The sequence below is a fragment of the Filicampus tigris genome, chromosome 9, assembly GCF_054856515.1.
Source record: "Filicampus tigris isolate MCC_2025a chromosome 9, RoL_Ftig_1.0, whole genome shotgun sequence".
In the NCBI taxonomy this organism is placed as follows: Eukaryota; Metazoa; Chordata; class Actinopteri; order Syngnathiformes; family Syngnathidae; genus Filicampus; species Filicampus tigris.
Window position 1 is genome coordinate 12,374,587 of NC_141225.1, and position 17,884 is coordinate 12,392,470.

At 38.7% G+C, this 17,884-nt stretch overlaps 2 protein-coding genes across 3 annotated transcripts; one reads left to right on the forward strand and one right to left on the reverse strand.

The window, feature by feature from the left end:
* The first annotated feature begins 694 nt into the window (after positions 1–694).
* On the forward strand, positions 695–4,960 carry cav4a (caveolin 4a). 2 transcript variants are annotated; one of them, XM_086039767.1, is made up of 4 exons: positions 695–1,462; positions 1,833–2,206; positions 3,013–3,200; positions 4,124–4,960. In XM_086039767.1, the coding sequence occupies exons 2-4, from the start codon at positions 1,982–1,984 to the stop codon at positions 4,272–4,274; spliced, it is 564 nt and encodes a 187-aa protein (XP_085895893.1). In that variant the 5' UTR covers positions 695–1,462; positions 1,833–1,981; the 3' UTR covers positions 4,275–4,960. The 2 variants fall into 2 exon arrangements, with proteins under 2 accessions (XP_085895893.1, XP_085895892.1); XM_086039766.1 differs by lacking the exon at positions 695–1,462 and having other exon boundaries at positions 1,575–2,206.
* Positions 4,961–5,241: 281 nt separating this feature from the next.
* Positions 5,242–13,010, reverse strand: LOC147141971 (oxytocin receptor B-like). The gene is made up of 2 exons (XM_086039763.1): positions 11,967–13,010; positions 5,242–6,139 (listed from the first exon to the last, which is right to left on the reverse strand). The coding sequence occupies exons 1-2, from the start codon at positions 12,889–12,891 to the stop codon at positions 5,895–5,897; spliced, it is 1,170 nt and encodes a 389-aa protein (XP_085895889.1). The 5' UTR covers positions 12,892–13,010; the 3' UTR covers positions 5,242–5,894.
* Positions 13,011–17,884: the final 4,874 nt, after the last annotated feature.

Here is a 17,884-nt window from a genome sequence, read left to right on the forward strand (position 1 = left end):
AAAGTAGCGATGTCAAACGATTACAATTTTTAATCGAGTTAATCACATCTTAGAAAATAATTAAGCGTAATTAATTGCAATTCGAACTATATCTCCAAAATATTTTTCTGTGAATTGTTGTTGGAATGGAAAGATAAAAGACACAAGTCGGATACATACATTCAACATACTGTTCATATGTAATGTAGTTTTTATCATAACAATAAATCATCCTGAGATGAAAATTAACATTTTTAAATTAAATTGTTAACATTCTTTCTGTAGTAGACAGTATTTTTATTCACTACAAAAACAAAAACGCAAAAGGGCCTCAGAAAAGTGACAGAAATATTTCAAAGCGTGTGAGTGTGTTTGTGTGTGCGTGTGTGTGTGGGGGGGTGTACTTATATTCAAGACATATCAGAACAATTTTATGAAAAGCACGTATGCGCGTGGGCGTGTGTGTGTGTAATGTGAGTGTGGGTGTGCGTGTGCGGGTGTGTGTGTGGGTGTGTGTGTGTAATGTACATATTTATATGTGGCCCTTGTAATGGTCTTATACTTTACGTTTTTAGAGTGGTCCCTGAAGTGCACACAAATGTGATTGGCTCATATGGCGTGTAACGTTCTGTTTAGCGTTAGATTAACTTTGACTTTACTAATACCAAAACAAGACAGCCCTCTTCTCTACTCATCCGCAGTCACTAAGGAAAACCAATTTATTCACATTTCTGAGTTTCAAAGCTGCCCTTTTCTTTCGAAATGCTTCTTTATACTCCCGCGGGCTACACGCGTCCGCTCTGCTGCTCACTGCACTTTGAATGGGATTATGCATGGGCGGTCATTTTTCGTATGCGTTAAATGCGTCAAATATTTTTAACGTGATCAATTACAAATTTTAATTACCGCACGATAACGTGATAAATTTGACAGAACTAGTTTAAATCCATGAGTGATGCGATGAAAAAAACAATGAGCCAACTAAGCGTGTCTATAAAGTGGAAATTAATATGAAACGGAGACTTACCTCCATGACACACGATCAAGTGTGCTTTTGCAGCGAAGCATCGATCCATGTAATAAACAAACAAGCCAACTTCATTCAGCGAAAGTTAATCTTTTCACTCGTTATTGTCTAAAAAAAACAAAAAAAACAACAAGAAACAAAACACCCACTAAATGGAAGTGGCCGCAGACGGGGGAAACAGAATATTTTCGCCGCACCTCTGCAACACTCAAACATAAGTTGCGTTCACGATTTTCACCCGTTAAACTGGCAAAAATTGCATACAAAATTACAGACGAAGTAGGGACGGACCATTAGAATAGATATGTGGGGAAAAAAATCATTTTTGACCATATTTGTACATATGAGGTTTCAGCCAGACAGCAACAGTAACATAACATAATTTTCTAAAAAGAAAGAAAACTTTCTGAAAAGACAGAGGCAGTAGTTTCCAGTTAGGCTTTTCATTGGAAATTGGTATGTACTACAGTACTACATATCTATATACTCATTAAATATGTGACTAAAAGCTAAAAATATATTTGTACTCAATGTGGTAACCCGTTGAGTGACCCGAGAGAACAATAAATCAAATTAGACAATACTGTATATACGTTTGTGGATTTAAAATTGAATTGCATTGAAGTCACAGCTACGCTAATTAAAACAGCAACACTGATTTATAAAATGAGACAGTTGTTAGACCTCTGAAATAAATGCATTCACTGAACTGACACATCTGTGAGCCACTCCTATTTGTCATTTAATATTATGAACTGGCATAATGCGTGCGTATGGTTTGTGCGTGTGGCCAGTATTTATATCCCTCTATCGTCTCACCGCTCAGGAAAATGATCCAAGTTGCAAGCCAATCTGAAAATAGCAGCCAGGCCAACGCAGCCTTCCCAATATAGCCCCCTTGCCCACAGCTGAAGGGGGCTCTGGCCTCAGTTGGGAGTGTGTACCGTCTGTAGTGTGTTCTGTTCACCTGTTTCAATGGACAACCTGAGGAAGGGGGGAGATTTGGAGGAGGTGGAGATTGACCTGGGGGACTCTAGTGACCCTGAGGAGTTTGATAAAGAGGAACAACCAGAGACACTATGGAAAGCGCCCCCAGACCGGGAAGAAGAAAGTATTCATTCGTCTTCTCTGGTGGATATCAGCGATACCAAACCTCTGCTCAATGTTCGAGACCCTCGAGGGATGAACGATTGCCTTAAGGTAGAAAATGATCATATGCTATGAAAGCTGAACTGTGCTTAATGACTCAGATGAACAGAATTGTTTACATTCTTTTTCACGTCATCAAACTGTTGCTGAGCAGAATTTGTGGAGCACAATCATTTGTGCCCCACAGGCCAGTGTCAAAAATGGTACATGGCAGCCACGCCCACATTTATTTATCGGGTAGAATCAATCTCAGGTGACTTTGGGAAAAAGGAAGACTACAACCTGCATTGGTCGCCAGTCAGTCACAGGGCATGTGTGGAGACAACCAGAGGTGGGCATTTTACTAATGTTTGCCGGTCCGTCATTCGTCATCCGTCAGCAGCCTGAGTACCTGTCAGTCATCCACCAATCCGTCATTTATTCAAGCCAAACCAAACAGTAATCGTCTGTCGGTCAGTCTGTCATGTTATTTTAAACATTTGTTCATTCGTACAAAGTACATGACAATTAATTTATCAATGTATCTATCCCTCTATATATACCCATTCGTCCTCAACTGATTCAAAACTCTGTATTCAATATAAAACTCAAATCCTTGACGGAAAAACAGCCCCATCTAGTGGGGTACCTCCCAACTCCAATTACACTGATTGTAAACTTGTTGTCGCAACTTTCAGCTTGTCCCATCAGTAGTCTGGCATGGCAATTGTGAACACTATATCACTACTCTGTATTAAATATAAAATGAATGAATTAGAAAAAAAAACATGTACTATTTGTAGGCAGTATTTGGTCTTGTCGAACAACAAAAAGCTCATGACACTTGGACCACCACACTATGTTCTTTTGGCCTGCAGGTGACGTTTGAGGATGTGATTGCTGAGCCAGTGTCGGTGCGCAGTGGGGACCGAGTGTGGATCTGGAGCCACGCTTTGTTTGAAGTCAGCCGAATTTGGGTATACAGGATCATCACAGTGCTTCTGGCCATTCCCATGTCCATCCTATCTGGAATCCTCTTTGCCGTCCTCAGCTGCATTCACATATGGTAAGTGTGCCAGCTTGAAGAATAGAAAAAAAATCTATACAACAACGATTTATGTTGATAAACATTGTGTCTTCAACACATTCGAAATTTGACACAACTTTTGTTTAATCTAAAGTATTAACAAGTAGGGTACATTTTAGGGTGATTCAATGTGAAAATTATTGTTGAACATAGCAATACAAATACAAAAAAAAACATGAAGTCACATTCTAACCATTGAGGATTTAATTGGATTTTTTTAATACAAAATGCAGTCGTGTGTATTTTCACATGAAATGCAAAGTAAATTCATTCTTGTAAATTATTCACATGAAGGTAATCCAAACTTTTCTATTTTTTTATGTGTTTAACTATGAATGAATATGTGAAAATCTTGTGAATTTTACATTTTAATTCTGTGATGGATTATTTGGTTAGTTCAACACAAAAATATTAAGTTTATCCCACACAAATTTCAGGGAAATGTAATTGGCACCGGTTAACATAAAATAATAAATATGAATTAAGAGGATGTATTTGATTGGAACCTGTTGACATAAACAATACTTCCCCCCCAATGTTTTAAAATGATCAATCAGCTAGCTGAGGGCCTATCGCTTAATAAGTTTAAAAAAACAAAAAAAAAAAAGAAAATGAATAAATACTGAAATGTAAAAAAAAACTGTTTTGGAGAGAGAATCTGTGCTAGTAGGCTAATTATGATGTAAATATTCAAATATAATCCCTGAACTGTGCTATAACATAATAGCTGTCTCGCAAAATGATTTTCTTTATGTGGAATGGGTTTGGGGATGTAACATATGTGTTCAATGGATAAATAAAGACCAAAAATAGCCAAAGAGAAAACCGCGTGTCAAGCTACGTACAGGAAGTAGCCATTAAATGTCAAAAGAGACACTAATGTGTGTTGTTGTGTTGACCAGGATGATCAGTCCGTGCATCAAGTGCATTCTTATCGGAACACGCTGGCTGCAGAACCTCTGGAGCGTCGTGCTGGACGTCATCGTGAGGCCCTTGCTGACCAGCGCCGGGCGTTGCTGTGGTGGCTTTAGTGTTCACCTGGCCAAGGAATAACACATACTCACCTTTTGTTTGTAAAGAGGGCACAGCCGCCAAGTGGATGAATTGTGGACATGGATATTTCATTACAGTGTTCATCATAATGTGTTTACAGAGTTCCGCAGTGTATGAGATTTGTAAACAATAACTTGTGCCTGACACTTTTAATAATTAGTAGCAGTGTGCAGTTTACAACTTTATGTGGTACAAGCCTTTCTATTTTATTTTATTGAGATTTTTTTTAAAGATTTTTTTTAAACATCAAAGATGAATTTCTGGAAAATTAAAACAGGAAAGTGACCCCTCTAGATGAGGATAACTTACCATACTAGTAATGCATTTATGTATTTATTATTATTATTCCTGTAGCTTGTCCCAAACGTACCTTTTTAAGAAATTTCCTTTGATTAGAACTAGATCAGAAAAAGACATTATCACTTCATAAAATTGAGGAAAGTAGTATAAAACACAACTTGATCAATGTTGTACTCCATATATGAACAAGCGTACTCATGTTGTGCCACCCATTTTACTTGTTTGTATTGTAACATCATTGACGTGCTGTATTAATAATTATAATGATGCACGACAGATGCATGGACACTAAATAGACTATATGATACATCACTGTTAAATTGCCACTAGGTTTTTAAGAGCCGACAAGGTTATATTAAATTACAACTCATTTGACATGTCTTAAATGCACAAAGTAGCTCTTTCCTGCACTTATATATGTTATATAAGTATACATACCCATACAGTGTGATTTTTGCACTTTTCATTGAATCATATTTACAAAAGACAACAGCAGGTAAGTGTTCAACATCCCTGATAGAGAACGGCATGTGGCCACAGGGGGGCAGTCTTAAATCAGACAGAAGGAACATTTGGGTTGATACTGTTTAATGACAGGAACGGTGGTCCCAGAAATGTTGATGAAAAAAGAGCAGTAAAACTCAACACACAAATAAAATACACCAGGGGCTTTGTGTGATATTTGCAAGTTAAAAAAATGGACAACCTCATAAATGTGACGCATACATAGTTGACTGAAATGGGTCTGTATTGTATTACATGTGTCCTTACAAATTAAAATCTTACTTAGTTTCACAATTTCAAAATCGACTGTTAATGTGATATGAGAGGTGCCCTGATTGGTCCACCAGTATTGGTTTGCTTTACTTCCAAATGTATTCACATTGAAATTTTACATCATCGACAAGTGGCTAGATAGTGCCGCAGTGAAAAAAAAGATCTGCTTCATATTTTATATTTAATACAGAGTGGTGACTTTGCTGTAAAAATAAAAAAAAAATAAAAAAGTCTTTCGGTTCGGCTTCCCCTCCCCTGCTGTGTTGGGCACCCCAAGTTTCTGTGGAAAGAAACAGCATATACCCCCACAATTGTTTACTGTACCCATAAAAATCCTGCAAAATGACAAACACTTAGTCCGCTCTATAGTTCTCAGTGGCTCATTTGGGCCAGCATCTCTTTTGTCCTGAGCAACAAGTAGCCATGAAAATTGTTGTCTTATCACGTGGATGAAGCTGCCTGGAAAGGTTGTTTCCATAGAGGCTGCCGAAATAATGATGTGCCAGTAAAGAAGACGTCAACCAGAGGATGTGGGATGGAGTCTCAGTGCGCTGGCTCCCCTGTGCTAGATGTGTGCGAGAGGCTCTTGTGGCTGCTGTCCTTCTTGACGGCACACGCGGAGGAGTCGTTGTGATGGCGGCTGCACGAGGAAGCCGCCGCGTAGCGTCGACAACAGAAGGTGCCGCTGGTCACGCCCTGGAACATGTGACCGGCGAAGAACATGTAGATCCAAGGGTTGCAGCAGCTGTTCAGACTGGCCAGCAGCATGGCGATGATGAAGGCCGTGTCTGTCAAAAAGGGCGCATGTCAGAAAATGTTGTCAGTACGACCGTGGACTGTAAAATAGGAAAGGACTTACTATTGAATCACAGTATGCTTCTTCTATTCTAGCCTGATCAGATGGTCAGTGATGGAACATTAGACCAAAACCTAACGTCTGACAATGTCATGATCGGAAAAAAAAAAACTTTCCTGAGTCTTGCTTTTTTTGCCCTGCAGTTTCCCTGAGATGGCACAGGAAATTTCAGGATGCCACATGGAGAGAAACTGTTATCAACCACCAGTCTTAAGCGCTACAGCCACACCAGGAAGATGCCAGATCATTCTTTTGTCTTTTGTTGTGCTGAATTCTGTTGCGCTCCCATGTTGGATTCAGATCCTAGTATTTTTTATGCTTTTTGTTTCTTACAGCAGGTTCTGGCGTCTTCCTGCTAATCATCCTGTCCTTCCTAATTTACTCATAGTTTATTTGAACTTTGCTAATCTTATCCCTACTTATTGTTAGTGCTATATGTTGATTCATTTTTTCTTTGTATTTTGAAAAATTACTATTTTTCCTACTCGTCCATACCCCTACCCTAACCTAACATCTGTCACTAACCCTAAACTTAAAGAGGAAATCAACCCAAACATATTTTTGTAAGAATATGTTTCCAGCAGGCCCACTAATTGAAACATGGCATTCTGATTAATAGTGCGTTTGTGCAATATGAGTTAAGCAGCAAAATCCACCCGTCTTTAGCCATTCTGTCATTTTTGTCGACTGAAAATGACATCACAACTACCCAGGACCCAGGTAACCACCAATCACAGCTCGCCTGTTTTCTAAAGCTTAGCCGTGATTGGTCGTTACCTGAGCCCTGGGTAGTTGTGATGTCATTTTCAGTCGGCAGAATTGACAAAATGGCCTCCCCCGGAGATGGCTAAAAACGGGTGGATTAACTCTTATTCAACAAACACAATATTGATCAGAATGCCTTGTTTCAAGTAGTAGAACACATTCTTGAAAAAATATTTTTGGGTTGACTTCCGCTTTAAAATCCCAACACTAACCCTAAACCGTGCGAGAGTAAACCAAAGCACGGCTTGTGGGTGACGATGCTGAGGGGATTTGAAGACGGGTGTGTTTCTTGTTACAAAAAAACGATGAGACACAGAAGTTGACTTGTGCTCTGTTTTTCGTTTGCCAAGTTACACGCTGGCCTGATGTTATGATGTTGTGCAATTTACAGAAGCCATGCAGCTAACCAAATCAGGACATAGTGCACTAAACTCTATCGCTTGGTTGAAACGCAGCAATAGTAAAGGTAACAGCTATTACCTGTTTTTTTATTTTTGGGGCGCCGAGAGGCATTCACAGCTACCTTGTGATAGAAATATAATTTGTTTAATGAAATGAAATAAATGGAAATTCCGTTAATCTCTTCCAGCCAGTTATATTGTTGTAATCTTTTCTTTAATAAGGAAAATAACACTATACACTGTAATATTATACAACATAAACAATATATAGTGTTGTATAATTCATTATTTTAAAACATTATGTTAGCATCAAGATATTGGGGGGTGGGGGGGGAATTAAAGTGTGTGGTTGATTTAAGTACACAGCATGTCATTCTTTGTTTTATGTTTAGTTTGACAGTAAAGTTAAATTGGTTGTGGCATTTTACAGCTTGAAGGCTTCAAGTTGAAAAAAAAAATGTCACTGTCATGTGCCAAACAGTTGCTTGTTGAGTTGAGTGAGCTAAGTTGAGTTCACTACAAACAAAAAATTGCTGAACAACGACTCGTATATAGAAAAACATGGAAAGGTCACCCACTCAGGTCACTCGTATCTCAAGGCACCACTATATTTTTTAAACACACTGCTTCTATTAGAGTGGAGAAAACTATATGATATACACCCATATATCTATCCACCGATTCATCCATGATCAAATAAGATTAGACTACATTGGATTGGAATATGTCAAATTAGATTAGAATGGAATACATTTCATTATATTACATTACATTATATTACATTACATTACATCATGTGATTCCAAGCTAGTGTGCTATGGCACAGCGATGTCACATGAGAGTTTGCAGTTGCATGAACATATGTAAACTCACTTAATTTGCCCCTAAATTACTTACCATGACTGTTTATCTTTGTTTGTGTGTCCATACCAGTGACATATGGTGATAGGCAGAACAATGAATGCTCATCATTACATGTCAGAATGTGCGGAATTGGCCTTTGTACCCATTTTTTATTTGGTGGCGTGCTGTGAGATTTCCCGAAAAGAAATACAAAGCACAGACAGGGAAGCCGGAGGCATGGTTAAAACCTTGAACTTTAGAGCTGTGCTGCCCTATTGAAAATAATATTCTCTCTATAAAGAAAAAATCCATCCTCTACACCTTTGCACGAGTGGAAAAGAGACATTCGACAATTTGACTCATGCAAACTGTATGTCTAGAGTATATAGATCAGCCACAGCTCGGGCCAGCCGTTGCAATGTTACAAATCATTGTTAAGGCAAAGCGAAACCTCAGAAACATCTGGCATTATAAGTAACCTTGACGGATGCCACACAAATTGAACTTTAGGTCGCTTGCTACGTTTCCATCGGAACAAGTATGATAAATGTCCTCAGTCCAATGTGACTGTCCTGCATGGGAAAAAGTAATTTATTATTCATGGAAATGATGATAATTCCAGTGATGGGAGGCACAGAACACACATGGGGGAGTATGCCGTTGGGAAATGGGGAAAAGCGAAGATGTTTCCATGTTGTTGTTTTTTTTTAATAATCCTAATGGGGTGCAAGGGATTTAAAGTGTGTCAAATGTTATTCTCCTCAAGGTGCTGACCTCTTGTGTGCTTGATGGTGCTTTGACATCATCCTATCAATCCTGTTAAATATGCCGAGTGGGAAAACGATGAAGGGTTATGCCCTCATATGACAGTGAACTTTCATCCAATTGTTTGCCAGAGATGAAACACTTATCTTCATTTCACGCCTCTTTAGCGAGCGGCGCCGCGAGAGTGAAGTTGAGTCCATGTTGAAATCCAGAAGAGGATTACGATGACAACGCCATCATTTATTCGATTAAAAGCGTGCACTATATCAAAGACCAGAAGTTAAGCAAACATTGCATGAGTGCTCAAAGTCCCATTTGGAGTTCAAGCCCTGTTGAGCTCATTAAAGTGAACTTCCCTACATGGCTTCTAAACATGAGAACCAGCCGGGAATCCATGCACAAAACTAGAACGGAACCCAGTAGAGTGCAGACACCCACTCAGAAATAAAGACATATGTCAAACAAAAATTCATTATAGTTTATATTGTTAACAAAAGTGGAAAAAAAAATCTTGGATCCGCACCAATATTTCGTGTGTTCTTTGCCTACGTCAGACTGCAGAGTAGCGCCACGAATTCATCTTGCCTTCTTTTTGAAAATACGGTTGCCGTTGAAGTTTTTGCCAGTTAAAAGAATTCTCTCTTTACAGGAAAAAAAAGTTTAAAAAAAAACTTCAAACCCCAGGATATTGTGGAAATTGGTTATTTTTTTGTGTGAAGCCATGTCAATATTGTCACCGTCTTAAAATAATCGCCTATGTCATTTTTGCAGTTTTTTTTCGGAAAACACGAAAAAATGAACCACTTTCTGATGATCTTATATGTATTAATAATTTCATTTCAGGCTTAAAATTGAATGATCTGTTTAACTAAGGATGCAGCCGCTTTTACCAGAGATGGCCAGCGTCCTCAGGAGATGTTTAAGGCAAAAAAAAATACATTTTGTGAAAATATGACTTAGGCGATTATTTTAAGAGGGTGACGACATAAATGAACAAATGTCAGAAATCTCTCTATGTAAAAATACATTATAAAAATATAAGTATTTTTATGACTAACTATATTTCCAAAGGTGCTATTGACATGAAACTTTCACAGGATGTTGGCAACAACCCAAGCAATCCATACACCCCCCCCAAAAAAAAAAAAAAAAAAAATATATATATATATATATATATATATATATATATATATATATATATATATATATATATATATATATAGTATATATACATATATATAGTATATACGTGGTTTGTGTGACCAATTCATGTCATATTTTACTCAATATTTACTGCTAAATAATGATACCCTAAAGACAACTGTCTGTGACCTTTCTTGCGAAACAATTGCAAGATTCGTGGCCTTCATTACAGTTCAGTGGATTCGATAATCACCACTAATGGACTATTCAATATAATTTGCTCATTAACAATGACCTTTATGTTGCTTCTCCCTCTGGAGAACATTGATTCAAATAAGAACATAACCATGGGATTAAAGTAGAAAAAGGACTACTTCATTAGGGACTCCCGCACGATTACATGCCAAGAATAACTGAAGGATAATGAAGTATTAATAGTTCCCTGTTCTTGTGTCTTGTGTCCACGCTTTGTAGTCCTCCATTTCCCCTCCCTGTGGCTCCCATGGACTTTTTCCTTCCACTGATAAACACTGTCACTGACACTCTCATTCACTGACTAGTGGTCCCATTGGGAAGCAAGTCTGGTACACCATTCAGGCACATTGCTTTGGAAAAATCAAAAGAAGGTCTTATCTCACGCAAGGAGGGACAAAAGAATAACCTTCATCTGTGTTGCAAGATGTCTGGCTGCAATATTAAGCAAACCTGTCCCTGTATAAACCAGTGCAATCCAATCCAATATATATGTATGTATATAAATATAAATATATATATATATATATATATATATATATATATATATATATATATAATATATATATATATATATATATTTCTTGAACCTGTATTGCACTGGTCAAGAAAAATGGGGGTTTATAAAAAAAAAAACTGTTTTTTTTTCCCAATGCATATCAAATTTTCACTATTGGCAGGTCGTCCTGATCCTTATCCCACGGCTTGACTGTATAAGGATATCATCGTAAATATATATTGTACTGGACTTCATTAGGGTGAACAGGTGTATACCTAATAGAATAGAATTGAATTTATTGTCATTGCAGGTCACAAGTACAGAGCAATGAAATCCATTTTACAGTTTCAACCCGTCCAAGACAGGAGTGGGAAGGCTGACGGGTGGGAAAGATAAGGCCTGTGGGCCACATATGGCCCACTCTGTACTCTAATCTGGTCCTCATAGTGTTTGAAAGTCCTGTAAGATCTGTTGCATGAATTTCTACCTGAAATTGGTTAACAAAAGTATATTCATTCATTTCTGTTTTCTTTTTTTTTTTTACATGTGTCTCATTGAACTTGTTAATTAATTTAACATAAATCCATCCATCCATTTTCATTCTAAACAGCATATATATCGCTGTCCCATCAGGCTTTGGATTTGAGGCAGTGAACCCTGGAATAGCCATGCAGTCACTCACAGATGTATTGGAAATAATAAAATAAAAACATTAGTAAAATGAGTCTTATTACAAATACATTTAACATGTTTTAAATTGTAATTCCATTATTTATAAATTATACAATTACAAACTGAGTCCTTACTTTATTGAGGAAAGTCATGATTTTCCAAACACATTTTCATATTTCTTTTAAACTCATCCTCAACCGACTTCGAGTGACCAGTCTGTTTAACCCAAAAGTCTGCTCTCATTTATTTATATGTTAATTTATTTGTTTGTTTGTTTGTTTGTTTGTTCGTTTTATATATTTACTTCCAGTTGTACATTTTTCCTGTTCGCTTAATTGGGCGCGCTTAATATGGGAGTGCGATTGTTATAACAGTTCCAACTTTAACATGAGCGATTAAGTACATTTTGGGTGTCTTACCTTCCCTTGGAGCTGCGTCATCCCACGCAGACCACATCTGGACAAAGAAAAAGGGGGTCCAGCACACGATGTAGGCCAGCACCACCACGAAGGTCATTTTCACGGTGCGTATCTTGGCTTTGGAGATGAGCCTGACGCTGCTCACCCGACACAGGTGAGGCGCACCTTTGGGTGACAGAGCCAAGACGTGCTCTCTCCTGGTTTTCAGGTTAAAGTTCTGCCAGATTTTGACACAAATGAGGCCGTAGCACACGCTGAGGACGCCCACGGGGAGGATGTAAATGCTCAGGCTCATCCATGTTATGTACGCCTTGGCCCCCCACGGCTGCACAAAATCCCCCCAGCAGTCGTACACGCCGCCCCCGACGTCCCGCAGGGAGAAGATGTACACTTGAGGCGTGCTGAATATCAGACTGAGCAGCCACGACGTGCCCACGCACACGCGGTCCCTTCCCCTGCGCACGTGTCGAAGTGGCTGGCATATGGCCAAGCACCTGTCGATGGTCATCAGCACCAGCATGTAGGTGGACGCGAACATGCCCACCACCTGCGCGTACTTCACCAGCCTGCACAGCAAGTCCGGCCCGTAGAAGCGGAACGTGATGTCCCAGATGAGCTGCGGGAGAACCTGGAAGACGGCCACCACCAAGTCGGCGATGCTCAGTTGCCTCATGAAGTAGAGCATCCGAGATTGGCGCGTTTTGGCGGCGCGGATGGCCCACAGCACGCACAGGTTGCCGGTGAGAGCGAGAAGCAGCACCAGCACCAGCACGGCCACTTCCGCTTTCGCCACTTCATCGTTGCGTTTTAAAGGGTTCACGGCGGCGGTGGCGTTGGCGGACTGACTCCCGTTCTCCCACGCACGCCACCTGGCCCACGACGCGTTGTGGGGCCGGGTGTCGTCCGCGCGCAAAAAGTCGTCCATCGTGCGTAAAAAGCGCAGCCAGAAGTCACATCATGAAGATGGAGTGCACACAATCTCCCACCGGTTCGATTATCGTTCAAATAACAAAATATTATATGATACGAGCTTCCCTTTGAGAGTTAAAGAACACAGCTGTCCACGTGTCTATGAGTCCACTGTGGACATCTGCTCAGCTGAGGGGCTTTATGGGCACAGCAGTCCCCTCCCCTAATCGCATTTTCCTCTGTGGGAAACTGATGGATTATGATACACCACATGCAAGCTTTCTGATACATATTTCATCATTATGCATATGTGTACATATGCATAATCTATACATACACATTACGTATAATGTGTACACTCTCTTTTTAGAGAGTATATACACTCTAAAAACAGTTGGGTTAAAAATAACACAATTTTGGATCAAAAACGGACCAATACACTACTTCAGTGAATTTGTTTTTTTTGCAGAAAACAATCCAAAAAATTGGTAGTTTTGTACAAAAAAAAAGAAGCAAAAATCCAAATGTGCTTTGATGTCACAGCAAGTTTTTATATAGCATCCTCATGAAAGAAGTGGTCATCATTTGAATATTTTTTTTGCTCTTACAGTTTTACAGTAATAACATGCAGGTTGAAAGGTTAAACACAATCCGTTGTCATTTTCCATTCTCCACATAGGAAATGATAGAAACAATCTGGTCTGAGTCAAAGTGTTGCCATAAAAGCAGTATTAAGTTCACATTGGTACATTTCTCAGATCCAAATTGAAATTGGCAAAACAATAAGTGCATTTGTCAAAACAATTCGTAGAAATAGCTAAATATCATGGTGGTTCCCCTACAAAAGCCATTTTCTTTTTCAAAATGCTTAGTCCATCTCTCAAAAGTAAATATTTGTGTCACTGAGCATTTCGGTGCTATCACAAAGGCAAGTCGTTGTGTCATTGTGTATGGATACATTTCTTGGTCATATTGTGAATAGAAAAGTGTACTGAAAGGCTAAGCCGCTAAGTTTCCTTGACAATTTTAGTATTCTAAATTGAAAGTTACACCTTTGTGGAAGATTAATTGCAAAAGCTGGGGAAGATTCATATTTTCACTTTTCCTATTTGCACTGTAATTTGTTGACCAGCAAACTGATATAGAAGGGAAAAAAGACAGCATTGCATAGCACAAAGGAAAAAAAAAGTAGAAATGTGAGTCGAGTGACAATCTCCTTAGGGAAAATTGAACATGCAATAATGTAGGAATTTGGGTATCAAATTCTCATCCACGTCACAACAATTATCTTCATTTGCGGTGAGTGATTTCAGAAAAGTGGTTGATCATTGGTTGAGTTAATGCTTCACACATGTCCCTTCATTAGAAAAAGTCACGATTTGGCTGGGGAAAAAAGTCTAATGGAGATGTAAAGAAATACAGTACGCTAGACATGTTATGACAACTTGTTCAACCGTTTGCACGTTGAGTGCAAGATGAACTAATGCTAAAATGTTGTGGGGCGTGTGAGTCAGTTCAGCAGAGAGCCATTGTCATGAATTTTGATCAACATGACACAAGAAAATGATATGAAACAGCAGAAAATTGTACATAATCATTTGGATGTGGCAGAGGCCCTTCAAAGAAATGAGAAGCATCTTTTTTGTACACAAGTGACACCATGATTTCAAAATAAACAAGTGTTTTTGAGGAATTGAAATTTGATCCGACAACTGTACCAAAACAAATGAGAAAAACTGTACAGTGAAGAAGGTATACAACACATTTTCTACTAAACTCGAATGTAATTATGTTGCTGAGTGTCAGGCAATTTTTTTTTTTTTAAGTTAAGGATGTACCAGCGTTCATTTAAAATGAGATAAAAAAAAAATATGAATAGTGAATTAATGATGATCTCATCTCAATTTCCTCTCAAATTGCCTTATTCAGTATAAAATGTGGGACTATTTTGTTGAACACGAGGCTGAAGAGATGACTTATTCTGTTGTGCTATTTGTCTTCATAAGTTCCTCACTTTATTCTATTTATACACGCTCTAGTGTCATGTTTTGTCATTTTTTTATCCATTCATCAGTATTTCACTGTAGCTCCCCCAATAGCAATAGCAACAAGGTTACATCTTTTTTTTTTAAATTAAAAAAGAGGGCAAGAAGGGTATAGTTACACACACACACACCCACACACACACACATTTAAGAATATAAAATGCTTTCAAAGGTTATGTAATGGATTCAACGGCTTCTATACCGTAACTATCCATCTGACATGGACTCCAACTGTGCATCTCAAACGCATCACTAGTCTGGCATGTTGTGACAGTCGACCGTGACATAAGCGCGGCGCCATCCCGCTGCTTGGAATGACAGGGAGCCGTAGAGGTCACGGCAAATGACCTCCGCTGTTTCCACAGCTGCGTGCAGGTCTCGGTGCACTTGCACAGGTATGAAAGCATCGGTCCGTCCCTCTAACCCGAAGCATGTGTGTGGCGCTGGAAGGCTCACAAAGCGAAGTCACTTTAGAAGCTTGTGTGACCGCTGCCAAGCTAAACAAACACTCTGGCTAACAGTTAGTCTCTTTCACTTACATGCCTGCTATGTGTATGAAACGTTTCGCTGCAAAGCACATTAGCTCATGTTTTTTCCTGTCTTGAATTATATACAATAGACGATATTGTCATTGCCACAATGTGAAAACATACGATTTTCATTTCAGACACAAAGGGAATCTAATGTACTTCTAACTATAAAGACAAAATATGATGTCAGCGTAGAATAAAATGCCACGTTTAATGGTTTGTTTATAAATGTTTATGCAGAGAAAATTGAAAGCAAACGCTGTCTCGAACGGAGACACGGGGGTGGTCAGCATGTGGTTCGCGAGCCGAGAGAGGCTTTATGACATTTTTCACTTTTTCACTGACTGCTCTTGTAGAACCTGGTGTAATCTGTCTGCTTCCCTAAATCAGTTGTCGTAGTACCCAGACTGGCCTGCGAGAGGCAGCATGGTGCTACAAGTCATCCAGACTGCCAGAAAATATGAAGAAGAGGAGTAACAACTTAACAAGCACTGCTAACTAAATTGCAGTTGTAAACTCGTCTCCTTTCATTTGTATTGTGGTGAAAGACTTCTAAGGGCACATGACTGACAGGAGGCCTGGAAAATATTACTCTCAGTTTGTGGTGTTGAACTGGCGGTGCCACAAATTCCTGTTGGCACCCCGTTATCATCAATAGCAGGCGATAAAAATAATATACAGCCTTTCTAATCTTTTTAAATGGCACACCCAACATCAACATCCAACAGATTTGGTGCACATCATCTCCCTCAAAATAGCCGCACCTTGCTAAAAAAAACACAAAAAAAACAAAGTCAAAATAACGACATCACGAGTCATGCCGATCATGTTAAAGCATCCAAATATGGTGATAACACTTGAAGAAATAATATTGCAATTTTTTTTTATAGCAATTTGTGTTAATGATGTATTCACTTGCCACTTGGCATTGACTCTCTGAACACAACAGAAGATTGGGGAATGTTTTCATGTTTAAATTTTGTTAACACAAGTCACACTGTCAGGTACATGTCTCCATATGCAGGTGTAGCTCAATAAACTAGAAAGTAATGGAAACATTGATTAATTTCACTAATTCAATTCAAAAAGTGAAACTTTTTTTTTCAGTTTTTCTCTGCCCTCCTGGGGTTTAAGATCAGTGGCTGTCATTAATATTTGCCAACTGTGGGCATGCGAAACCCTTGGAGACTTTTATGTTATTAAGGGCTATATAAATACTTGTGACTTGACACAGAGTGAACCCTTTCATGATTTATTTATCTTTATTCTGATGATTATAGCTTGCAAAAAAACAAAATCCCCCTATTCACGATCTTAATAAACAATAAAAATGGAGTTTGATATAAATATTTAGTATTGATTGATGTTCTGAAAAGTATTTTTCTGTGTTAATTTTATCAATATAATGCACAAGTTTGTCTTTTTGAATTGAACTACTGATTTAAAGGAACAAATCCACAAGATTCAAATCCATTGAGAAGCATCTGTATGTTATTTTAAATCCGAAAAAAAATCACCTGACAATTTCGCCACCACTTTATGAAGTGTTCAAAAAGACTTCATGAACAACCCCAGTTATTAAATGTGCGACTGCGAGAGTGACTTCCTGGTTGCCAAATGGTGCTTTCCCCCCTCTGCCAGTTAGAGCCAGTTAGAAATAGTACCAAGGGTACATTATTGAAGTTGTAGTTTATAATAAGACTTCCGTTGGTAAACAATAGCAGTGCCTGGTGACCACCGGATAAGAGACCAGACAGATAAATAGACCCTTAAAGGGGGAAATCAACCCCAAAATATTTTTTTTTCCAAGAAAATGTTCCCAACATTCCCACTATTTGAAACACGGCATTCTGATTAATATTGCGCTGGAATATGAGTTGAGCAGCAAAATTCACCCGTTTTTAGCCATCTAAGGGGTTACAGAAATGACAAAATGGCCGCCCCCAGAGATGGCTAAAAACAAGTGGATTAAATCTTATTCCACAAACGCAATATTTATCAGAATACCTTGTTTCAACTAGTGGGCTTGCATAGAACATATTCTTGAAAAAAATATGTTTGGGTTGTTGCTCGTGTGAGCTAACCAAACCTAAAATCGTCTGAGATTGTTTCCCCCTGTAGAGTCAACATGCATGGAGAAGAACCAGACCCAAAGTGTAATATAGAAGAGTGTTGTTATAATGTGATGACAGCACTTGTTATATGGTGGCCTGATAAGCAACTACGCGACAAAAATAAGCATCTGGATTAAGATTGCATCTGTTTTCTTAGCCCATTCACCTCCAATTTATGTCTCAAATGTTTCCCATATGCTCCTTTAAACTCTTCAATGATAACAGTGAATAGTTCCTGCCTTCCTGACTTCATGACTTTAAATGGATCTACACTATTCACAGTGTGTCCATAAATCATGTGTCTATGTCCTCTTATTACA

Bases quoted from the DNA above. Each gene is read 5' to 3' on its own strand.
- cav4a (XM_086039767.1), top strand. From the start codon at position 1,982: ATGGACAACCTGAGGAAGGGGGGAGATTTGGAGGAGGTGGAGATTGAC. The intron at 2,207-3,012 runs GTAGAAAATGAT...TTTGGCCTGCAG, and splicing joins GGATGAACGATTGCCTTAAG to GTGACGTTTGAGGATGTGAT. The intron at 3,201-4,123 runs GTAAGTGTGCCA...TGTGTTGACCAG, and splicing joins CTCAGCTGCATTCACATATG to GATGATCAGTCCGTGCATCA.
- LOC147141971 (XM_086039763.1), bottom strand. From the start codon at position 12,891: ATGGACGACTTTTTGCGCGCGGACGACACCCGGCCCCACAACGCGTCG. The intron at 6,140-11,966 runs GTAAGACACCCA...CCTTTTTGACAG, and splicing joins TGACGCAGCTCCAAGGGAAG to ACACGGCCTTCATCATCGCC.